General features: G+C 42.9%; 1 protein-coding gene and 1 non-coding gene across 4 annotated transcripts in view; both read left to right on the top strand.

The window, feature by feature from the left end:
• Positions 1–5,328: 5,328 nt before the first annotated feature.
• MMAA (metabolism of cobalamin associated A) overlaps positions 5,329–25,739 on the top strand; it is a 28,838-nt gene continuing 8,427 nt past the window's right edge. The window contains exons 1-3 of one of the 3 annotated variants that reach the window (XM_019977940.2): positions 5,329–5,375; positions 21,287–21,790; positions 24,820–24,942. In XM_019977940.2, the coding sequence (XP_019833499.2) occupies positions 21,346–21,790; positions 24,820–24,942 (568 nt within the window). In that variant the 5' untranslated portion in view covers positions 5,329–5,375; positions 21,287–21,345. Of the gene's footprint in view, positions 5,376–5,411; positions 5,571–21,286; positions 21,791–24,819; positions 24,943–25,739 lie in introns of those variants that run through there. The other 2 variants (XM_019977941.2, XM_019977939.2) reach the window with 2 other exon arrangements.
• On the top strand, positions 22,048–22,119 carry TRNAW-CCA (transfer RNA tryptophan (anticodon CCA)). Its single transcript has one exon. It is a non-coding gene; the product is annotated as a tRNA-Trp (tRNA).

Below are 25,739 nucleotides of genomic sequence, written 5' to 3'. Positions count from 1 at the left end.
CCTCAAAACCATCCACGCCCTAATTCTCAGTGCCTAGAGGGTGAAGCCTTGAGCCCAGGGAGCAGAACCAAGAGCCACGTAATGGAGACTGCAGATTGGAGTTTGTAATTGTCTGGGCTTGTGACTCCTTGCTTCCATTTTCTCCCTTTTTGAAAGGTAATGGCTATCACTGCTCTCTGGACCTCCTCTACGTTATTCTGAGAGCAGAGAACTTGTTCTCTAGTTTCACAGGTCTACATTGGAAAGGGACTTTCGCCCCAGCATGGATTATACTCACTTATACCTTTGATGTAGATGATACTTGGGATTTTTGAGATTTAGATGAGATGCTTTAATGGGTTGAAAATCTGGGGGACTTAAAAAGGGGGTGAATCGATCTTGCATGTGAATGGACATGAATCTTTGGGAGCCAGAGGGTGGACTGGGACAAGCAGAACAGCCCCTCCCAAAGAGGTCCATACTCCAATCACCAGAATCTGTGAATAAATTACCTTATGAGAAAAAGTGACTTCGCAGATATGATCAAGCTTAAGAACCCTGAGATGGAGAGATGATCTGGGTGGCCCTAATTTGATCACCCAAATCTTTAAAGTTCTTTGACCAGTGAATCTTTGACCAATGTTACTAGCTTTGAGGATGGAAGAAAGAGGCCAAAGCCAGGGGATGTTGCTGCTGCTGCTGCTACTAAGTCGCTTCAGTCGTGTCCGACTCTCTGTGACCCCAGAGACGGCAGCCCACCAGGCTCCCCCGTCCCTGGGATTCTCCAGGCAAGAACACTGGAGTGGGTTGCCATTTCCTTCTCCAATGCGTGAAAATGAAAGTGAAGTCGCTCAGTTGTGTCTGACCCCTAGCGACCCCATGGACTGCAGCCTACCAGGCTCCTCCGTCCATGGGATTTTCCAGGCAAGAGGACTGGAGTGGGGTGCCATTGCCTCTAGAATCAGGGAAGATCAAAGCAGCAGCTTCTCCCTAGAGCCTCCAGAAAAGAAGCAGTCAGCTGATGCCTTGATCTCACCCCAGAGAGGCCTGTATTGGACTTTAGACCTGCAGAATGTTAAGATAATATATTTGTGTTCTTTTAAAGCACCAAGTTTATGGTAATTATCTTACAACAGCAATAGAAAATGAATCCGGTAATAACAGCTAACATGCTATGCTCTTGCATTACAGCACTACATCCATCTAACTCTCTTAAGAAAGGAAGCTAAAGCTCATCTGAAATTATATTAGGAAATCTGGCCTTGGTTACCTCTCTGATGTCATCTCCTACTACTCTCCCTCTTGCTTCTATTATCCATTCACTCTAGTCTCCTTACTATTCTTTAACTATGCCAAGCAAGCCAGTCCCTATTTTTAGTATGTGCTTTCCTTAGATATGGAGAAGGCAATGGCACCCTACTCCAGTACTCTTGCCTGGAAAATCCCATGGATGGAGGAGCCTGGAAGGCTGCAGTCCATGGGGTCGTGGAGAGTTGGACACAACTGAGCGACTTCACTTTCACTTTTCACTTTCACGCATTGGAGAAGGAAATGGCAACCCACTCCAGTGTTCTTGCCTGGAGAATCCCAGGGACGGGGGAGCCTGTTGGGTTGCCGTCTACGGGGTCGAACAGAGTCGGACACGACTGAAGTGACTTCACTTCACTTCGTTAGATATCCACAACTCACCCCTCACTTTCTCAGGTCTCTTCTCCAACGTCACCTTCTCAGCGAGGTCTTCTTTTTCACCCTATATATGCCCACACTTACCTGGTACTCTGTAGTCCCTAATTATTCTATAATACATAACAATTACAATCATTTTATTTGTATTGGAATGTTGATGCTGTTTTTTTTTTCTTGCTCCCTAAATATAAACTCTATGTGAGCAGGGGCTTTATCTATGTTGAGGAGAATTGTATCTTCAGAACCTAATATAGTGCCTGGCACGCACTGGTCACTCAATAAATATTTGTAGGCATAAAGGAACATTTTTAAAACTATTGACAGATTACAAGAATTCATTTATGGTAAAATTTTTATGCAGAATACACGGCATAAAGCGGGGCAGATAATACACATTAACATTGCTTTGGTTGGCAATTAATGGACCTGTGTACAGATGCAATATCATGCCTTGAAGAATGAGATTATTTCTCAAATGACTTCCTATATATAGTACTTAAATATGGTACACCTTTCTCAAGGTCAGATTATAAGAAAACTACTATACAAATGAGGACTTCCCTGGTAGTTCAGCTGGTAAAGAATCCACCTGCAATGCAGGAGACCCTGGTTCAATTCCTGGGTTAAGAAGATCCCCTGGAGAAGGGATGGACTACCCACTCCGGTATTCTTGGGCTTCCCTGGTGGCTCAGAAGCTCCGCCTGCAGTGCAGGAGATGTGGGTTCAATCTCTGGGTTGGGAAGATTCCCTGGAGGAGGGAGGGCATGGCAACCCACTCCAGTATTCTTGCCTGGAGAATCCCCATGGACAAAGGAGCCTGCAGGCTACAGTCCATGGGGTGGCAAAGAGTCGGAAACGACTGAGCAACTAAGCACAGCACAGAATATAAATGAATTTTGCATTTTCTTATAAACATAACCAGTGCATTTTTAAAAGGTAAGTGCTAGCTATACTTTTTCCCAACTTTTTAAGTGTTAAAAAAAAATTTCAAACCTATAGAAAGTTTGAAAGAAAGAACCACAATAATTAACATAATGCCATATTTTCTCTCAGGGCTTCCCTGGTGGCTCAAATGGTAAACAATCGGCTTGCAATTCGGGAGACAAGAGTTTGATCCCTGGGTCCGGAAGGTCCCCTGGGGAAGTAATGGCTACCCACTCCAGTATTCATGCCTGGAGAATTCCATGGACAGAGGAGCTTGGCGGGCTAGTGACTAAAAAAATCCATACTCCTATCCAAATTACAGTTGCCCACTAACGCAGACAAGTACTCTGTCTTGCTTATCTTTCATGATACTGACATTATTGAAAAGTCCAAACAAATCACATTCTGAATTAAACTGTTTCTTCACAGATTCAAGCTGTGTTTCTAAATGTTAGAACATTAGAACAGATTCTAAATGCTCTGACAAGAATGCTACACCACCGTACTTCCAATAATTTGTGTTTTACTCAGTATCGATGCTAGAGGTTTTTTTTTTTTCCATGAAGCAATTATTAACTTTTTGCAAAGTACTAATGTTCCATGGAATATGCTTCAGGGAACACTTAGGTAAGGGGGAAAAAAGTGAAATTCACTAAAATGTTTTAGAGTTTGAAGTGAAAAAGCAGGTAAGGATTAAAAATCATTTTTAAATTACAAACTCCATTTCCTTAGGATATGCAAACTGAGCTTTCATAAAGTTTTCCAAAACCCACCACAAAACACTGTTCTAATGCTCAGCTCCTGGCTTAAAGGAAGAAGCTTCTCCCAGATTCTATCATTATGTTATTCAGGAGCTAAGATCTAAAACCAGATTTGTCTGCTTACATGTTCTTTCCAGCAGCCTCTCTCCCTCAGCCTTCAGTTCTAGTTTCTGTAATTGACTTTTCTTGGATCTACAATTACTCTGGGATAAAAGTGGCTGTCTTTTAGTCTAAATAAGAATAATAAAGATGATAAGGAAGACTTAATTCATTTTTTATTGTTCCATATTCAGTAAGAATCAACAAATAACAGAGGAAGGTCTAATCCCTCCCACAGGCATGCAATTATGCAAATCATATGCGGGGGCCTGGGATTTCGGCTCCAGACACTAATTGTAATATTATAATTAGGAACCTATTTACGACTATTTTTATTCACTGTAATTTGATCCCTGCTATTGCCTAATGATTGTCTTTACTACATTACAGCAAACATATGGGAGATACCAATATTTCCTAAAAGTCCTAGAACTCAAGCTCAGGTTTTACTAGTCTTCCTCGTGAAAGTGAAAAGTGAAAGCCACTCAGTCGTATCCGACTCTTTGGGACCCCATGGACTATACAGCCCATGCAATTCTCCAGGCCAGAATACTGGAGTGGGTAGCCTTTCCTTTCTCCAGAGGATCTTCCCAACCTAGGGATCAAACCCAGGTCTTCTGCACTGCGGGCGGATTCTTTACCAGCTGAGCCACAAGGGAAGCTCACTCTTCCTGGTAGCTCAGTGCTAAAGACCCACCTGGCAACGGCAGAAACCAGAAGGAGAGACCAAAGGGAGAAACCAGACCAGAAGGCAGAAACCAGGAGTTCAATCTCTGGGCAGCGAAGATCCCCTGGGGAAGGGAATGGCAGCCCACTCCAGTATTCTTGCCTGGGACATCCCATGGACAGAGGAGCTTGACAGGCTACAGTCCATGGGGTTCCAGAGTCCACTACGACTTAGCTACTAAACAATAATAACAACAACGGATCTAACAGGTTTCCAAAAAACTTAGTTACTATTCTGACTCCCAGTGAGGTCGCAAATAGTAAGCATGTTCGTTTTCACCCCCACTTCAGGCGAGAGCCTTCCCTCTTCGGGTGACTTCTGGCGGCGGTGAGCGTGGGTCCTTGGTTTTGGTACAAGTTAGGAAAGAGTAATCAGTACAAATGGGTAACTTTTAAGAGAAAACACTGCGAGCCCTTCAGCTGTTACAAACCACACCATGCTTTAAAAACTCGAGTTGTATTTCAACTGAACACTGAGCATTCACTCCCACAGGTTGGAAATTGTTTGCCGAGCTTTAGTTCCCTTAATTTCACCAGATTATCAAACGACCCATGTCTCACCCTCCACCCATATAGTTATTTTTTTAATTAGAGGATAATTGCTTTACAATATTGTCTTGGCCTCTGACATACATCAATATGAATCAGCCATAGGTATATATTTATGGGGGAACATATGTACACCCATATACTTTTAAGCTTCCAGGAAGCGTTAGGAAAAGGTTGCGGCTGGGACCGCCGCTGGCTGCGCGGACCCGGACCGGACTCGAGCTCCATCTCCCCGGCTTCGCGAAGCGCCGAGGCCGGGAGAGGAAGGATTTTACTCTCCGCCTTTGGAGCTGTTGTGAACCGACAGGAGGGCAAAAGCTATCCCTAAAGACCGTCAACCGCCCTTCTCTGCTGAACTTCTCAGACAGATGTCCGGCGCCCCGGGCGTCGCCCCGCAGACCTCCCCACCCTCGAGAACGCCGCCAGGCCTTCAGGCTCCCTGGACCGCCGTCACACACCGGAATCCGCGGCCACGCCCGCCGGGACCCAGGCCACGCCCCACGCCACCGCCCAGCCCCGGGTCGCTCCCCGGGGCCCCAACACCCGGCAATGGGCGCTGCGCCTGCGCGCGGGAGAGCGCGGGGGCGGGACGAAGCGGCTCGCCGGAAGGGGCGGGGCAGGAGGGTGCTGCACTTTTACGGCTGCGGGCGGGTGAGTACGGGGCGGGGGTTGCGCGCCGCGTCCGGATTGGGGCCAGGCTCGTGCCTCAGGCCGCCGGGGGCTCAGCTCTGCGTCTGGGGCGCCCCCTGGGGAATTCGGGGAAGGGACTGTGATTGAGTTCTATGATGATGGGGGTGCGGGAAACGTGGAACGAGTAAGCGTCGGCAAAATGGATTCACAGGGAAGGTTGGTTGGTTTTCTCCTGAAAAAGGAGATTCTCTGTGAACAGCGTGTTACATTTTTCATTATTTTGGACAAGCTTGTGATTTTACCCTTGTGCCGCAGTAAGACAGTTTCCATAAGGTGGCTCGTAGTTTGCCGCTGGTAAATGGTTAACTAGACGGTGGCCTGTAAAAATGCGCTGTAGTTCAGTGTAGCAACTACCCAAGCGGGAGGTTAAACCTCGTCTTTAACGGAATAAAAATCAGTAAATAAAAATAGGGCTTAGACGGGAAGTCGCAGGAAGTCGCAGACAGCATCAAGTTTCGGTGAAATACTGTGCCGGGCGTAGCCTAGGTCTCTTCCAGCAGACGTACTGTGTTCAAGTAATTTGTGTTTATCATTATGAAAGATAAATACAAATTGTTATTATGAAAGACAGTCTAAGCCAAAATTGCATGAAATTTTTTAATTACCTTGAGAGTTGTGCCCTAATATACTTTGGAAAACAAACACTACTTGGTAGAAAATCAGGAGTTTCCCAAAAGCCTGTGTACATTTCTACTTGTTTGGGAGGTCTATAATGTCCAGAATGTTCTTTTGTGTAGTGAAAACCCATATCGTTTTGTGCTCAAGGTAATGAAAACCAGGACAGTTCAGTTCCTTTAAGGGCTGTGTTCTATTAGGAGAGCCAAAAAAAAAAAAAAGTTGCATAAGAAATGTAAGTTACGGTTTGAGATATTTGAAGACGTCTAAAAACCTATATTTGGCATGGAAAGAGCTGGTGAGTGCTGGAAACATGTGCCCCTCCACTGACTGTTGCCATGTGGGAATGTGGGTCCCTCATGCACAGATCTGACTTTCCCCATCACAGGCCAAAAATCTCTATCTTTGTAATATTTCTTGATTTTTATTGTTAATTGGCAACCAATCTTTTATGCACTCACATACCCTCTATGGCCAGGAACAGCCAGTTTGTGACATCTGCAGATTATCACCTGAGTACTCAGAAATAATTGGAATTAAGAGAGGAAAAAGTTCCTGCAAACTGTGTCAGGAAGGGATTTAAGAAAACAGTGGGATTTAAGCTGGGTTGAAACGGAGAGGTGTCATGGAGGAGAAGAAGGTAACCAATGATGACTTCCCTGTTGGTCTAGTGGCTAGGACTCTGCATTCCCAATGTAGGGGTCCCCGGGTTCAATCCCTTGGTGGGGGAACTAAGATCTCACAACTAAAGATTCTGCATGCTGCAAGAATAAATGTGAAGCAGCTAAGTAAATAAATATTTAAAGAAAGAAAAGAGAATGTAACCAGTGAGTAAAATCTCAGTTGGAAGGTGAATAGCAGGTTTGGAAGATCGTAAGTAAACTCTCCTTAGGAGAAGTCTGAGAAGGCAGGTACGGTAAATGGAGGAAAACTGGTTTGGGAGACCCTTCAATACTAGACTAGACTTTATCCTCAGGCGCTGGTTCTCAAATTTGAAGTTACATCATAATCACCTGGCAGGTTTGTGAGAGAGTGGCAGGCATGGCCCCCACCTCCAGAGTTCTTGCTTCAGAAGTTCTGGGGTGGGGCTTGAGAATTTCCCTCTTGTCCATTCTCAGTTGCTGGAGTTGCTGTTGGTCTGGGGACCACACTGAGAACTACTGTCCTAGCATGGGGGAAACTATTGGAGGAATTTGAGGTGGATTAGCAAGGAGATCACATTCATGGTTCAGTATAAGTCTTGCTGCGTCTTCCAAGATGGAGGATGGGGAAGGGAGGAAAGAGAAGGAAAGAAGGTTCCTTACAGTTGGTTAACACCTGTTGGTGCCAGGCCCTCTCATGTACACAGTTTCATTTCATAGTCTGACTCTGGTGTGTAAGTCTTAATATTTTCATATGGAGAGTAGTAGAGATTGCCCAGGTACTATAGCTAGTCTCAGAGCCCCTGAAGACCAGTTCAGATTTGAGCTAGGGTAATAGCAGTGGAAATGAATCAAAACATTGGCTGGTGATAGAATTTAGAAAAATCGAGACTTAGCCAGGAGATTGATACCTTAAAGTAGAAGTTGGGAAATCAGTCCTAACTGGAAGAGTAATATAAAAGGTAAAGTGGACAGAGAACTTTAGAATATTCCCTGTGTGAGTTCAGCACATGTTCTGTATTACTCTTCTATAACAATGACCTAGTTAAAAGTTGCTTATTTAAAAAGCCATTCTGTTCTATCCAGATTTTCTGAAAATTATTTGAAAAGGAGAAAGTAAAGCCTCCACTGGGGGTGGTAGTGGTGATTTAGTCGCTAAGTCGGGTCCAACTTGCGACCCCACGAACTGAGCCCTCCAGGCTCCTCTGTCCATGGAATTCTCGAGGCAAGAATACTGGAGTGAGTTGCCCTTTCTTTCTCCAGGGGATCTTCTCAACCCAGGGATCGAACCTGGGTCTCCTGCATGGGGGTGGTGGGAGATGGTAAACAGATGGATGGCATCTGACAGCCTAGCTTCACATTAAAAGTAACTGGCTTGGAGAAATGGAAACATGTGGTGTAACACCACTTTGCCTGTATGAACTGTTGTGCTGCAGACACTGACCTAATGTATTGATTTTGGAAATCCTCTCTGCTGTTTCTTGCCAGAGTAGTTATTGAAATTAAGCATATTCATTGGATCAATTTCAAGACAAATATTCCAAGTCAGAGTGGCTGCTGCCGAACACATTTTTAATGAAGGAAAACATCCATATATTGAAATCAGACTTTAAGAAGGAAGTCCTAAAAATATATTTATACAGTGAAATCTAGAAAAATTGAAGTTTTCAAACATCAGTCAACTAAGTAATCAACATAATGGAGTTATACATACAAAATTATAGCATACATTCATTCATTTATTCTGTGACTGATAAACTATGTTGTGGATCCAGTGATAACTGAGTCTAGGAAGACTGACACTATTTAAAAAATGGTCACAAAATGATGTGATCAGCATTGTAATGCTGATTTCAAGAGTTAGAAATGGTGACTGAAGGAGTGTAGAAAGGAGGCCACAGAAATGTTTTTAGAGGAGACCCTTTTAAGTTGATCTTGAAGGCTGAGGAGGAATTTGTGAGGTGATTAAGACATTCCAAGTAGAAGGGACATCAAGGACAATGGCCACGATGTATAAAAGACTGAGTCTTTCTGGGACCTTCGTGCAGATCAGGATAGTTATAGCAATATGATAAGAGTGGAGGAGGGGGATGAATTCACTTGGAAAGGTGGATAAGAGCACTCATAAAGAATATGAAACTTATTTAATGACTGTCCTGGCTGGATTATAAACGTCATGTTAGGAGCCATGTTGGATCCGTATACCAATGAATGCTAAGGCCTTAACAGAGCTCCTAGGATATAACAGAGCTCCGTAGACTCTTAGTAAATAGTTGCTCAATGAATGAATGGCTAAATCACAGGGGAGAAAAAATTTAACAAATAATACACAAGGAACTTTTAAAGTATTTTAAGCATTTTAAAGTATTTTAAGTAGAGTAATATAGTCAGTTTTACGTTTTATGAGGATAAGTGGTAGTATGGAAGATGAATTAATAATGGCCATAGTTAGCAGTCATTCTAATGGGTGTGGGGTGGTATCTCATTGTAGTTTTAAATTGCATTGTCTTTATGATTGATTATGGTGAATATCTTTTCATGTGCATATTAATCATTTGTGTATCTTCCTGGAGAACTGTCTGTTCAAGCCCTTGGCACATTTTTGATTTGGGTTGTTTCTTGTTGCTGAGTTTCAGAAGTTCTTTATATATTCTGGATATTAATCTCGTGTCGGGTATATGATTTGCAAGTATTTTCTCCCATCCTGTGGGTTGCTTTTTACTCTGTTGACATTGTCTTTTGATGCACAATTTTTTTAAATTTCCATAAAGACAAGTTTGTTAAAAATACTGGCCATAGCAATGGCTATAATAGGTTGTGCCCATTGGTAGATTATGATCTTCATTTTAAGAAAAACTTGAAAAGTATTAGCATATAGCACATGCAATAGGGATAAAAAATGTTCTGTGAAGCTCGTTTCAGGTATATGTCTGTGTATTGACTGGTGTAAGTGTGTTTCTTTCTATGAACTTCTGTCAGAGTTTGAAAGCCATTATAGTAGAGAAATCTGGGCGTGATGGTAAGAGAATGGAATGGATGTAAAAGATATTTAGAGGAAAACAAGTGTGAAACCACGCACCTGCTGTCCATATGAACCCTCTTGCAGGAGAGGGGATGTACTTACCCAACCTCTTTCAGTATTTTTGCCTACTTGGTGCTTTCATTATATATTAATAAGTAGACTTTCTGGTTTATTAGGAATAGTGGTGCTTTGAGGTATCTTACTGAGTGTTGTAAGTGCTACAAAATTTCTTTTTATTTTCCTGGTGCTCAGTGTAAAGTTGTAGGATGAAACCATACTCTTAGGAATTATGAAAATTCATTGAAACGGTTTGATTATTGGCCTGCTTCTTTGATTTCTTTCCCTAAGAAAGCAAGAAAAGGTGCTTAGATCCATGAACAGGTGGGAAGTCCTTCTCCCTGTTGTTGCTAAGTTGTGTCGGACTGTTCTGCAACCCTGTGGACTGTAGCCGCCAGGCTCCTCTGTCCGTGGGATTTCCCAGGCAAGAATACTGGAGTGGGTTGCCATTTCCTCTTCAGTGGATCTTCCCGGACCAGGATTGAACCCAGGTCTCCTGCATTGGCAGGCAGGTTCTCTACCGCTGAGCCACCTGGGCCTGCATGATTTTGCCACTGTAGTAGACTTAGTCTGTTCTGTCTGTGACATGTACATCCAGGCAGAAAGGTGCTCATGGAAGGCGGAGTCGTATTGGCGCTTTTTATAAACTGTGAGCAAGAGCCGTTATTGTGATTTATTTCTGTATTATTACTTTTGACTACACTTCATCTTCCCTGCCGCGTGCGGGCTTTTTCTAGTTGCAGTGAATGGGGGCTACCCTTCATTGTGCTGCACAGGCTTCTCATCGCGGTGGCTCCTCCTTGCAGAGCGCAGGCTCTATGGCTTGCAGGCTTTGGTAGTAATGGCACACAGGCTTTATTTGTTCCAAGGCATGTGGAATCTTTCGGACTAGGGATCACTGAACCCATGTGCCTTGTATTGGCAGGCGGATTCTTAACCACTGCATCAATATTGAGGGAAATCCTCTGTATTGGCTTTTAAAAAGTTTACGGACTTCTTTAAAATCCAGTTGGTTTTGTGAAATTAATGGGTTTAAGTATATTTTACATTTAGTTGTCAAGTGGAATTATTCTGTGTAGAACAAGAAAACATTAAAAATTTTAGAAATTTGGTCTGTTCTTTCGCCTAATATATTATTAGGATCTCCTACTGATAAGGTTTGTACAGAAAATGTAAATTAAGTTTTCCTTTTGGCCTAAGCCAAAGAGAAAGAGAGAAAGGAACAACACGAAGATAAACAGCCTGTGCCATAACCAGATATTATTTGGTGTTCCCTTAATGCGACATGACACCACTCCTCTTTTTATACAAGAATCTAGAGTTGATACTGTATCAGTTCAGTTCAGTCACTCAGTCGTGTCCGACTCTTTGCAACCCCATGAATCACAGCATGCCTGGCCTCCCTGTCCATCACCAACTCGCGGAATTCACCCAGACTCACATCCATCGAGTCAGTGATGCCATCCAGCCATCTCATCCTCTGTCGTCCCCTTCTCCTCCTGCCCCCAATCCCTCTCAGCATCAGAGTCTTTTCCAATGAGTCAACTCTTCCCATGAGGTGGCCGAAGTACTGGAGTTTCAGCTTTAGCATCATTCCTTCCAAAGAAATCTCAGGGCTGATGTCCTTCAGAATGGACTGGTTGGATCTCCTTGCAGTCCAAGGGACTCTCAAGAGTCTTCTCCAACACCACAGCTCAAAAGCATCAATACTTTGGCACTCAGCCTTCTTCACAGTCCAACTCTCACATCCATACGTGACCACAGGAAAAACCATAGCCTTGACTAGACGAACCTTTGTTGGCAAATAATGTCTCTGCTTTTGAATATGCTATCTAGGTTGGTCATAACTTTACTTCCAAGGAGTAAGTGTCTTAATTTCATGGCTGCAGTCACCATCTGCAGTGATTTTGGAGCTCAAAAAAATAAAGTCTGATGCTGTTTCCACTGTTTCCCCATCTATTTCCCCTGAAGTGATGGGACCGGATGCCATGATCTTCGTTTTCTGAATGTTGAGCTTTAAGCCAACTTTTTCACTCTCCACTTTCACTTTCATCAAGAGGCTTTTTAGTTCCTCTTCACTTTCTGCCATAAGGGTGGTGTCATCTGCATATCTGAGGTTATCTGGCTCAATGAAATCTGTAGTTTCCCCAGATTCTGCCACTGGTTGTTAGGCATTGGTCGGTCAGCCTCGCCTTACTAGCCTCACCTGTGAAATGGACTCTCATCTGCTGTTCTCAGGCTTAGCTGAGGGAATGCCTGCTCAATAGCTCACACATCGTCAACATTCAGTAAAAGGTAGCAGCTGCTGCTCTGCCTTTCAGAAGGTCCAGAGGGTTTGGAAGCACCAAGAAAATCAGCCCTCAGGGAGAGATTTGAAAGTATAAAATTCTGGAATTATATACATGTGGATAGCTTTCTAGTTTTGGCAAAGAATGAATGACCTAAAATGTTATCGTCTTCCTGGCTCTTTCTTTTCATTTAAAGACCTTTTCAGATTTCTGTTGGCATGAAAGGGCAGGGAACTTTACAATCCCAAATTGTTATAAATCCTACGATATAAGCCATAAGCTTGTCAGATAGCTGGTATGGATTTTCTGAGAAAAACTACAAATAAATTGTTGTAAGAAATCACTATTCTAAATGTTAGAGCAAAATCTATATTCTATTGATATTTATTGTTGTTGTTCAGTCACAAGTTGTGTCTGACTCTTTGCCATCCTGGGAACATCAGGCTTCCCTGTCCTTCACTGGCTCCTGGCGTTTGCTCAAACTCATGTCCATTGAGTCAGTGATGCCATCCAACCATGTCATCCTCTGGTGCCCCCTTCTCCTCCTGCCTTCAATCTTTCCCAGCATCAGAGTCATAGTGAGTCAAATCTTGGCATCAGGTGGCCAAGAGTTGGAGCTTCAGCTTCACACCAGTCCTTCAGGGTTGATTTCCTTTAGAATTGACTGGTTTGATCTCCTTGCAGTCCAAGAGACTCTCAAGAGTCTTTTCCAGCATCACAGTTCAAAATCATTAATTCTTCGGTGCTCAGCCCCTTTAGTGGTCCAACTCTCACATCCATACATGACTACTGGAAAAACCATAGCTTTGATTAGATGGACCTTTGTTGGCAAAGTGATGTCTCTGCTTTTTAATACTCTGTCTAGGTTTGTCTAGCTTTTCTTCCAAGGAGCAAGTGTCTTTTAATTTCATGGCTGCAGTCACCATCCACAGTGATTTTGGAGCCCAAGAAAATTAAATCTGGCATTGTTTGCATTGTTTCCCCATCTATTTGCTATAAAGTGATGGGACCAGATGCCATGATCTTAGTTTTTTGAATGTTGAGTTTTAAGCCAGCTTTTTCACTCTCCTCTCTCACCTTCATCAAGAGGCTCTTTAGTTCCTCTTCACTTTCTGCCATTAGAGTGTTGTTATCTGTATTTCTAAGGTTGTTTATACTTCTCCCAACAATCTTGATTCCAGTTTTGATTTATCCAGTCCAGCATTTAGCATGATGTACTCCGCATAGAGGGGGCTCAGTTGGTAAAGAATCTGCCTGAAGTGCAGGAGACCCGGGTTCCATTACTAGGTTGGGAAGATCCCCTGGAGAAGGAAATGGCAACCCATTCCGGTATTCTTGCCTGGAGAGTCCCATGGATAGAGGAGCCTGGCAGGCTACAGTCCCTGAGGTCACAAGAGTCGGACACGACTTAGCTATTAAACCACCACCGCTCTGCATAGAAGTTAAATAAGCAGGGTGACAATATACAGCCTTGATGTACTCCTTTCCCAATTTTGAACCAGTCCATTGTTCCATGTCCGGTTCTAACTGTTGCTTCTTGACCTGCATACAGGTTTCTCAGGAGGCAGTTAAGATGGTCTGGTAATCCCGTCTCTTTAAGAATTTTCCACAGTTTTTTGTGATCCTCACAGTCAGAGGCTTTAGCTTACTCAGTGAAGCAGAAGTAGACGTTTTTCTGGAATCCCCTTGCTCTTTCTATGATCAATGGATGTTGGCGCAAGATAAAACCTGTGCCTCATCCTTAAGGGTTCTCTTTCTCTCCCATCCACGTCTCATGTATTACCAGCTCCTCCAGAATTCATCCAGCATCTAACTCCAGCCCACCTGGTCGCGGTCTCTGTTATCTCAGCTGCATTTTTGCAGTAGTTTCTTAGCTGCTCTTATCCTTTCTGTTCTTGCATCTGCATCAGATCCCTTTGATCTGAAGGGAAGTCAGATTGGGTTCTCCTCTCTCCCTTGACTTCCCTTTCACTCAAAGTCGAATTCCTTCCAGTCATCTTTGAGGCCCTGTATCTGACCCCCTCTTTGGCTTTCTCCCTTACACTTTCTTTCTTGCTCATTCACCTCCGGCCACACTGACCTTCTTATTCCTAGCCTGTTGTCTGTTTCCCTTACGTGGATGTTAGCTTCATGGGGGCAAGAGCTATTGTCCCGTTAGATCAGTGTTGCAACCCCAGTGCTAAACCACTGCATGACATGTAGTAGGTGATCAGGTATTGAATGCATGCTTTAAGATCTTGTTTCTCTCTTTCTCTTTATATTACTTTGCTCTTTTTGAGAGCATAGGTCTGTTGGGTAAGAGATTGTCATGGTAAGAATTAATTAAAGAATTAATGTAAAAAAATTTTTTAATTAAGTTAATTAAATATTTTAAATGTAGCTTGTTCTTTGGCTCCTCCTAATGCTACCCCATCACTGTACACTGAAAACGCTTCTTACCACTTTGGGAGGCACAGAGTTACTAATACCTATTTCCCAAAGGAGCTCCTTTATTCTAAAACAATTTATGGAGGAAAAAATGCCACAGAGAGTCAAAAACCTGGGTTTGAGTCCACTGGCAATGACTGTAGTCAGCTAACTCACTCTTGCTGCTGCTGCTGCTACTGCTGCTAAGTCGCTTCAGTCGTGTCCGACTCTGTGCGACCCCATAGATGGCAGCCCACTAGGCTCCCCCGTCCCTGGGATTCTCCAGGCAAGAACACTGGAGTGGGCTGCCATTTCCTTCTCCAGTGCATGAAAGTGAAAAGGGAAAGTGAAGTCACTCAGTTGTGTCTGACTCTTAGCGACCCCATGGACTGCAGCCCACCAGGCTCCTCCATTCATGGGATTTTTTCCAGGCAAGATTTCTGGAGTGGGGTGCCATTGCCTTCTCCGAACTCACTCTTAGTTTCTGTTATTAAATGAGAATAACTATCCAGTTGTCTTCATGGAATTGTCTGGGAGAGTAAAGTGAAATAAAGTATTCGAAATGGTTCATACACTCTTGAGTGACAGGCAAGTGGGAAATGAAATAAGATCAGATTAGCATTCTTTAGAATAATTGCAGTGTGTCAGACTCCATGGCAAACTTTGAGGATCCTAACATGGAAGTTCAGTTCAGTCGCTCAGTCATGTCCCACTCTGCAACCCCATGGAGTGCAGCACGCCAAGCCTCCCTGTCCATCGCCAACTCCCGGCGTTTACCCAAATTCATGTCCATTGAGTTGGTGAGGCCATCCAACCATCTCCTTCTCTATTGTCCCCTTCTTTTCTCACTTTCAGTCTTTCCCAGCATCAGGGTTTTCTCAAATGAATCAGTTCTTCACATCAGGTGGCCAAGGATTGGAGTTTCAGCTTCAACATCAGTCCTTCCAATGAGTATTCAGGACTGATTTCCTTTAGGATGGACTGGGTGGATCTCCTTGCAGTCCAAGGGACTCTCAAGAGTCTTCTCCAACACCACAGTTAAGAAGCATCGATCCTTCGGATCTCAGCTGTCTTTATAGTCCAACTCTCACATCCGTACATGACCACTGGAAAAACCAAAGCTTTGACTAGACAGACCTTTGTTGGCAAAGTAATGTCTCTGCTTTTTAATATGTTGTCTAGTTTGGTCATATCTTTTCTTCCAAGGAGCAAACATCTTTTAATTTCATGGCTGCAGTCACCATCTGCAGTGATTTTGGAGCCCCCCAAAAATAAAGTCTGTCAAGTTTGCATCGTTTCCCCATCTATTTGCCATTAAGTGATGGGACCAGATGCCATGATCTTAGTTTTCTGAATGTTGAACTTTAAGCCAACTTTTTCACTCTCCTCTTTCACTTTCATCAAGAGGCTTTTGAGTTCCTCTTCACTTTCTACCGTAAGGGTGGTGTCATCTGCATATCTGAGGTTATTGATATTTCTCCCAGCAATCTTGATTCCAGCTTGTGCTTCTTCCAGCCCAGCGTTTCTCATGATGTACTCTGCATATAAGTTAAATAAGCAGAGTGACAATATACAGCCTTGACGTCCTCCTTTTCCTATTTGGAACCAGTCTGTTGTTCCATGTCCAGTTCTAACTGTTGCTTCCTGACCTGCATGCAGATTTCTCAAGAGGCAGGTCAGGTGGTCTGGTATTCCCATCTCTTGAAGAATTTTCCACAGTTTATTGTGGTCCACTATTGCATAGTCAGTGAAGCAGAGCTAGATGTTTTTCTGGAACTCTCTTGCTTTTTCCATGATCCAGCGGATGTTGGCAATTTGATCTCTGGTTCCTTTGCCTTTTCTAAAACCAGCTTGAACATCAGGAAGTTCACGGTTCACGTATTGCTGAAGCCTGGCTTGGAGAATTTTGAGCATTACTTGATTAACATGCGAGATGAGTGCAGTTGTGCAGTGGTTTGAGCATTCGTGGCATTGCCTTTCTTTGGGACTGGAATGAAAACTGACCTTTTCCAGTCCTGTGGCCACTGCTGAGTTTTCCAAATTTGTTGGCATATTGAGTGCAGCACTTTCACAGCATCATCTTTCAGGATTTGAAATAGCTCAACTGGAATTCCATCGCCTCCACTAGCTTTGTTCGTAGTGATGCTTTCTAAGGCCCACTTGACTTCACATTCCAGGATGTCTGGCTCTAGGTGAGTGATCACACCATCGTGATTATCTGGGTCATGAAGATCTTTTTTGTACAGTTCTTCTGTGTATTCTTGCCACCACCACTTAATATCTTCTGCTTCTGTTAGGTCCATACCATTTCTGTCCTTTATCGAGCCCGTCTTTGCATGAAATGTTCCCTTGGTATCTCTAATTTTCTTGAAGAGATCTCTAGTCTTTCCCATTCTGTTGTTTTCCTCTATTTCTTTGCATTGATCCCTGAGGAAGGCTTTCTTATCTCTCCTTGCTATTCTTTGGAAGTCTGCAATAAGATGCTTATATCTTTCCTTCTGTTCTTTTCACAGCTATTTGTAAGGCCTCCTCAGACAGCCATTTTGCTTTTTTGCATTTCTTTTCCATGGGGATGGTCTTGATCCCTGTCTCCTGTACAATGTCACGAACCTCCATCCATAGTTCATCAGGCACTCTGTCTATCAGATCTAGTCCCTTAAATCTATTTCTCATTTCCACTGTATAATCATAAGGGATTTGATTTAAGTCATACCTGAATGATCTAGTGGTTTTCCCTACTTTCTTCAATTTAAATCTGAATTTGGCAATAAGGAGTTCATGATCTGAACCACAGTCAGCTCCCGGTTTTGTTTTTGCTGACTGTAATAGAGCTTCTCCATCTTTGGCTACAAAGAATATAATCAATCTGATTTCGGTGTTGACCATCTGGTGATGTCCATGTGTAGAGTCTTCTCTTGTGTTGTTGGAAGAGGGTGTTTGTTATGACCAGTGCATTTTCTTGGCAAAACTCTATTAACCTTTGCCCTGCTTCATTCCATATTCCAAGGCCAAATTTGCCTGTTACCCCAGGTGTTTCTTGACTTCCTAGTTTTGCATTCGAGTCCCCTATAATGAAAAGGACATCTTTTTTGGGTGTTAGTTCTAAAAGGTCTTGTAGGTCTTCATAGAACTGTTCAACTTCAGCTTCTTCAGCGTTACTGGTTGGGGCATAGGCTTGAATCGCCGTGATATTGAATGGTTTACCTTGGAAATGAACAGAGATCATTCTGTCATTTTTGAGATTGCATCCAAGTACTGCATTTCGGACTCTTCTGTTGACCATGATGGCTACTCCCATTTCTTCTAAGGGATTCCTGCCCACAGTAGTAGATATAATGGTCATCTGAGTTACATTCACCCATTCCAGTCCATTTCAGTTCGCTGATTCCTAGAATGTCGACATTCACTCTTGCCATCTCTTGTTTGACCACTTCCAATTTGCCTTGATTCGTGGACCTGACATTCCAGGTTCCTATGCAATATTGCTCTTTACAGCATCAGACCTTGCTTCTATCACCAGTCACATCCACAACTGGGCATTGTTTTTGCTTTGGCTCCATCCCTTCATTCTTTCTGGAGTTATTTCTCCACTGATGTCCAGTAGCATATTGGGCACCTACCGACTTGGGGAGTTCCTCTTTCAGTATCCTATCATTTTGCCTTTTCACACTGTTCATGGGGTTCTCAAGGCAAGAATACTGAAGTGGTTTGCCATTCCCTTCTCCAGTGGACCACCTTCTGTCAGACCTCTCTATCATGACCCACCCGTCTTGGGTGGCCCCACAGGGCTTGGCTTAGTTTCATTGAGTTAGACAAGGCTGTGGTCCGTATGATTAGATTGACTAGTTTTCTGTGATTATGGTTTCAGTGTGTCTGGCCTCTGATGTCCTCTCGCAACACCTACTGTCTCAGTTGGGTTTCTCTTACCTTGGACGTGGGGTATCTCTTCACGGCTGCTCCAGCAAAGCACAGCCACTGCTCATTACCTTGGACGAGGTCGCCCCTCCTGACCTTGAACGTGGAGTAGCTCCTCTCTGCCCTCCTGCAGCCTGGGCAGCACTAGTTCCAATATATTGGGTTGGCCAAGAAGGTCATTCATGTCTTCCTGTAACAGCTTGGAAAACCCAAACAAACTTTTTGGCCAACCCAATATATATGCCCAGTGACTGCTTCTTTGAGTTCCTCAGTCTTCTCTGATGTGGTAGAGACCAAGCTCAGCCTCTGTACAAGTATGTCCTCAGCCTGGAAGGCCTGCCTCTTCTTTCTGCAGCTTTATTTAACCTTTCAGACCCAGCCCCGGCATTGACTCCTCGGTGACTTTGAACCTTGTCCTGCCCCAGGAAAGTTCTTTTCCGTGACCTGTCTGTTCTCACAGTGCGTTCTTTCTCCAAACACAGTGTTTGGAGTACTATGAGCTGTTAAAGTGCTGGGTTTAGACCATTTAGGGTAAGATAATGAGGCAGTCCAGCAAAGGAGGTGTAGTGGAGTGAATGGTGGTCTCTAAAATGATTTGTCCACGTCCTTATCTCTGGAACTGGAGAATGTGATTCTCTTTGGAAAAAGGATCTTTGCAGATATAATTAAGTTAAAGACCTTGGGATGAGACCATCTTGGATTATCTGAATGGGCCCAATTCAGTGATAAATACCCACACAGAAGAGAGACACAAAGAGTAGGCCATGTGAAGAAGGAGGCAGATATTGGAGTCTTTTAACTATGAGCTGAGGAGCCCCTGATGCCCCAGGAAGCTGGGAGGAGCAGGGAACAGTCTCCATCTAGAGCCTTCAGAGGGAGCAACGTCCTCCTAACATTTTGGTCTCTGACTTCCCACCTCCAGAACCATGAGATAGGTTTCTGTGGTTTTAATCCACAGAGTTTATGGTAATTTGTTACAGCAGCCTTTGGGTGCTAATATAGAAGTTTATAGTACGGTGACTGGAACATAATAAAATATCATTGTCACCACCATCAAAAACATTATCTTTTTTTTTTTTTCCACTGTTGTTCTTGTAACCTGGCGCGGGACGTGGACGGTAGTACTGCTCAGAAGATCGCCTCGCCTGTGCGTGTCCAGTTTGGTGGTAGTGATAGTGGTGTGCATGAGAAGTGTGTGTAATGTGGTCTCGGAGAGAGCTTCCAGAATAGAACCCCTCTTAACTTTTTTTTGTTTTAAATGTCTCCTTGTGTATTTCTGTGAAGGGTGGTAGTGGATGTTTGGAACTTTTGGATACAGTTTTACACATTTTAAATTAAATTGTACTTTTAGAATAAGACTAATAGAAAAATGGTGTGCAGTTATAGTTCTAACAATAAAAAAAAAATCTTAAAATGTTTCTTTTTTTCTCCTAATAAAACTGTTATTTAGTTAAAATTAATTTTCTGCTGGCCTTGAAATATAATTTAGAGAGGTACTTTAGAGCAATAAAGTAATTTATTTCATTGTGCTACATGGTACTTGAAAACCAAAAATTTCAAATAATCATGAATGGAGAGTTAAGCATTATATGTCATTTGCCTGACATAATTTTTACTAAAGTTTTATAAATTGGCATCTCAATAATAAAAGCTAATTAAGTTTATTAAGCTCTTACTCTGTGCCAAGCACTGTCCCCAGCTGCTTATATGAATTAACTCATTTTGTTCTCACAGCTTTCCTAGTCCTTGATCTGTTCTCTTAATTCGAGAGGAAGCTGAGGCGCACAGTGGTTAAGTAGCTTGCCCAAGGTCATTATTGCTTACGTGGCAGAGATGCCGAGTGGCCATGGCCCATAACCTCTGCACTCTCCTGACTCTCAGTGGACCCTGTCAGCCTTCATTGGCTAATACAGTCGAGCAGAATATCAGTAAATCTAAGTAACACACCCTTGTCCAGTTCCATAGTCGTGCCGACTTTAGTGTGCTTACCCACAAGATTCTAATTCTTGCGGCTGGGGTATGTAGTTTTAAAAGCACCCGAGTGGTTCTTTCCATACTTTGAGATGCACTGGATCAGGTTCCAGAAAGCCCACAGTTCATTTCCCACACAGGCTTGTGTTGGTGGGTGTGGTGGTTTGTGTGGAATGTTAGACCATTCTTGGCGTCTGTCTGTGTTCCAGGTGAGTCTGTTGAATACATGCTGTGCTGTGCTCAGTCACTCAGTTGTGTCCCACTCTTTGTGACCCCATGGACTGTAGCCCACCAGGCTTCTCTGGCCATGGGATTCTCCGGGCACAAGCACTGGAGTGGGTTGCCATGCCCCCCTCCAGGGGATCTTCCCAACCCAAGAATCGAACCAGGGTCTCCTGCATTGCAGGTGGATTCTTTACCAGCTGAGCTACCAGGGAAGCCCATTTGAATACGTACATGGATCTAAACTTATGCCTCAATGCCTGTATTACTAGGCACTTTCCTTTTGTGGAGATGAATAACAAAGGGATTTTTTTTTTTAACCTATTGAATGAGTTTCAAAATAGGGTATATTCAATCTGAGGAAATTGTTATGATAAATAAAAGGTTTGTAGACAGAAGAAAATAACATTATGTAAAGTTTCTATCCTAATGGGTTGTGGTTTTTTTGGGGGGAGGGAGTTGGTTTGGTTTTTGTTTAAAAGAAAATTTTAATGTGCTGTGCACTTCACAGCAGAGCAACAGTTTCATGGTTTGGGTTACTCTGAATATTAACCCTGGACAAGGTGGGAGTCTTCGCTCTTAAGTTTGGGAAGAAACTTTTATGCCTTTGTACTATCAAAATCCCTGATTCTGTGTGTTTTGGAATCTAGGGAGGACACTAAGCTTGCCACTTCACCATTTAATATCTTAGTTGGATGTTGAACTGGCGAAATACGTTTTTTTTTCCTCTTTTAGGGAGTCAAAAGTCACATTGAACCAAAAACCATCCATCGTTTTCTTCAATTACAAGCACAATGAATATTCCCATGCTGCTCCAGCGTCCTCACCAGCACTTCCTAAAAGGCCTTGTGAGAACACCTTTCCGATGTTACCGCTTCATCTTTCACCCAAGTCCTCACCTCGGATCTGGAGTCCCGTGTGCTCAGCTGCTCAGTTCTCCTGGACTTCATTGTGCAAAGTGGATGCTGCCATCGAATGGTTTAACAAGAAAATTATGTCTGCAAACAACCTTAGAGGAACATACAGAAGGGCTTTCTGATAAAGAACAAAGACTTGTGGATAAGCTCTATGCTGGTTTAATCCAAGGCCAGAGGGCCTGTTTGGCGGAGGCCATAACTCTTGTAGAATCAACACACAGCAGGAAAAAGGAGTTAGCCCAGGTGCTTCTTCAGAAAGTATTAGCCCACCACAGAGAACAAGAAAACTTAAATAAAGGAAAACCACTAGCATTTCGAGTGGGTCAGTCTTTTTTTTTTTTCTGTACATATTTTTCAAAATTCTCTCTCTTTAAAAATAAGTCTAAATAGCTTATGATTTAAAGGGGATTTTTTTTTTCTTGCAGAAGTTTGGAATGAATTTTAGAGGCCTTTTCTTTGCAAACATTAGTCTTGTTATATTGGTGTGGAGGGGAAATGCCATGACCATTTGAACCAAGGCTCTGTATTTTAAGAGAATAATATGAGATTTCTATTTTGGCAGAGACCTTGCTGTGGATTTCCCTAGTGGCTCAGATGGTAAAGCATCTGCCTCCAATGCAGGAGACCCAGGTTTGATCCCTGGGTTGGGAAGATTCCCTGGAGAAGGGAATGGAAACCCACTCCAGTATTCTTGCCTGGAGAAATCCATGGACAGAGGAGCCTGGCGGGCTATGGTCCGTGGGGTCTCAAGAATTGGACGCGACTGAGCGACTAACACTTTCTTTGCTGTGGCTTCCAGAGTAGAAACAGGTGTAGGAAGAAGTGTCCACTGGCTTCCTTCCTTCTCTCAGCAGAATTTCTGCTTAATAGTCTAAAGTGAATTCCTTGTGGTTGGGGCTATATCAGCCATAATTGTCCTTATCACATTTCAAAATTCTGCTTCTTAGGTGTTTCATTAGTCTTTCTCCAGGCCAGTTTCACTTCTGTCAGATACTTTTTTATTAGAGTTCCGGAAATGGCTTGGCTCTAAGCATAGTCATCTCAATACGCAAATGTATTTTAAAGGTGACTCCATGTTCATATACTGTCTAAAATGTTCACTTGATTTCGTGAACAGTTGACCTGTTTCTGTAATTGCAAATAAACTTGTTATATTTTCAAAATTGTGGATTCTAGAACAATGTAGATGTGTTTGACCAGAAGGAATTAAGCAGATCAGTTTTGGGTAGGATGCATGCTTTTCATGATGGCAGACTAAGTGATTCCAAACAACCCGCCCACTTAAAACAACTAGAAGTGGTGGACGAAGTGCAGAACGTTTTTGAGGCGTGAGTAAATACACTTAAAAATGGATTGGCATTACATTATATCTCAGTTTATTTGCAGTATAGAGCCTAAAACCTCTTAGATTTTGTGGGTAATGAGGCCTGAATAAAGATAATTTCAAAAAGAGCTTGCTGCTGCTGCTGCTGCTAAGTCGCTTCAGTCGTGTCCGACTCTGTGCGACCCCATAGACGGCAGCCCACCAGGCTCTCCCATCCCTGGGATTCTCCAGGCAAGAACACTGGAGTGGGTTGCCATTTCCTTCTCCACAAAAAGAGCTTACCGACTGCTATTTGTACTAGTCCACATTTTTCCTCCATCTTACTCTTCTGCCTTAAGGAGAGGTGTCTCTTTTTGAAGGTACTGCACTGGACGTTAATAATCATTATGTATTGTAGACAGATAAAACAGCAAACTCCCATAGAGAAGTTCCAGTTATGAGCAAGTGTTTACTTACTGGCTGTAGAGAATCTTTGAAGAGAAAATGTCCAGAAATACTTAGAGTTAATGAGCAACTCACACATAACTGTTGTTCAGTTGCTCAGTCGTGTCTGACTCTTTGCAACCCCATGGACTGTAGCACACCAGGCTTCTCCATCCTTCACTATCTCCTGGAGTCTGCTCAAATTCATGTCCATTGGATTGGTGATGCCATCCAACTATCTCATCCTCTGTCACCCCTTTCTCCTCCTGCCCTCAACCTTTCCCAGTATCAGGGTCTTTTCCAATGAGTTGACTCTGCATCAGGTGGCCAGAGTATTGGAACTTCAACTTCAGTATCAGTCCTTCCAATGAGTATTCAGGGTTGATTTCCCTTAGGATTGACTGGTTTGATCTCCTTGCTGTCCGAGGGACTCTCAAGAGTCTTCTCCAATACCACAGTTTGAAAGCATCAGTTCTTCTATCTGGACCTTTGTTGGCAAAGTAATGTCTCTGCTTTTTAATACGCTGTCTAGGCTTGTTATAGCTTTTCTTCCAAGGAACAAGTGTCTTTTAATTTCATGGAAATTCACAGCACTCTTCTGGTTCTTCCATCTTGATCTTACGAGGCCAGATAAACCTGGGTGTTGGTTGCAGTTGTTTTATCACCAGCATAAATGAAAGCAACAAATGTTTATTCAGCACCCATTAAGACAGAGACCTGCCCTGAAAATTATAGTATGGTGCCAAGCATACCATAGGCCATGCATACTTTTGAGTGTAGTTACAATTAAGTCCTTATGTTTTGTAGTTTTTATTGAACATAGTTATATATCTCTCTCGACACCATGTGCTGTTCTAAACATATTGCAAAATTAACTCATCTAAACCTCACAATAATAAAGGTGCTCTTACATCCATCTTATGGCAGAGTATACTTAGCATACAGAATGATTAAATGACTTGCCCAAGATTACGCATCTCGTGAGGGGCAGGGCTAGAAACAGAACTGGCCAACTGACTGCAGAGTTTGTGTTTTCACCTTCCATGCTCTATGGAACCTCAAAATAGGGGAATTTCTTTCTTAATATAATTTTTTCCCCAGGATTCAGTTTATATTATTTCTTTGAGTTATGGGTGAGATGAAAAATTATCTTTCATAAATAGAAAGTTAGTTTCTCAGTTACTGGGAATTTCTGGAGTAAAGAGGTGTTTTTCAAATGTGAACATGGCATTGGGGTGGGTGGAATAATTCCTGATCGTGGTGAGAGGTGGGCAGATATTGTAGAAATTGAGCACAGTAACAACATAGGAAATGAAATCGGCCCCCAAAGATCTGCATTATAGTAAAAAAGAAAATCACATTTAGTAATATTTACAAGTGAATCTGGTGAACATATGGAACTCAGAATCATTTCCTCTGTGTATCCCTGTTACTCAGGGAGTAGATAAATAGGTAGATTTTCATTTACTGCTTTAGGAAATGTTAAACTGAGTTAATGGTGGTTTTAATAAATTATAAATAGAAGGAAGCCCAAGATTTTAGTCTAATAAAACTTATTGTGCTGATTTCATTTATTTAATTAAATTACAAACTCTCCACCGTAGGATTGTCTGGGCCTCCTGGTGCTGGAAAATCAACCTTTATAGAATATTTTGGAAAAATGCTCACTGAGAGAGGACACAAATTATCTGTGCTGGCTGTGGACCCTTCTTCTTGTACTAGTGGTGGTGAGTATCACTGGTCTCTTTGTAAATTGCAGAGCAGGGGCTCCTGGGGCCAGCTCTCTGTTACAGTTTAGGGGCAAATTGAACCAGATTTGAGTTCGGTTTCAGTGAAGGTAGAGAGTTCAGGGGGCAAGGTGGAGCCTGAGGGAGATGGTTTGGGTCATTGGATTTTCCAGAGGAGGTTAGCTTCCAGGTCACCCAGGAGTAAGCTGGGTACTTAGAGAACTAGGAGATCAAGGGCCAGAGGTTGAAGATAATCAAAAGCAAATGTCAGTGCTTTGTCTGTCACACCTGGGGCTCAGCCCCTTTCCCTCCTGTTGGCTTTCCTGCCTGCATCAACCCCTATGAAACACAGAAAATGACGTCTCACTCCCTCATTTCCTCATATTGTTGTAACTTAAGCTTAAAGAAAAAAATCCTCATGCTCTGTCTCACCTGTCACCTGTTTCTACTTCTTGTTCAGTTAAACAGAAAGCTCCTAGAAGGACCGTGTGATATACTGCGGTTCCCCGCGGCACTTAGCCCGGGACGCTGCACATGGTGCTGTGCAGTTACTTACTGATTTGGGGTCATGCAGTCACTCAGAGCTTAATTTGCAGCTCATCAGAGATAAAATGGATAAACTTAGTTCCCAAGAGGATCATTTAAGGGAAACATAAAGCATGCTATATAAATACTCAGGAAAGCTTTTTCTTCTCTTTATGATTTAAGCATCTCACGTGGCAGTTACTCATTTAACAAGTATTTTAGCACGTACAGCGAGACCCTGTGCAAAGAACATGCTGGGTTGTTTAATGGTG

Source organism: Bos indicus, chromosome 17 (genome assembly GCF_029378745.1).
Source record: "Bos indicus isolate NIAB-ARS_2022 breed Sahiwal x Tharparkar chromosome 17, NIAB-ARS_B.indTharparkar_mat_pri_1.0, whole genome shotgun sequence".
In the NCBI taxonomy this organism is placed as follows: Eukaryota; Metazoa; Chordata; class Mammalia; order Artiodactyla; family Bovidae; genus Bos; species Bos indicus.
The sequence above is the reverse complement of the archived record's forward strand: the minus strand, read 5'-3'. Positions and strand labels throughout refer to the sequence as shown.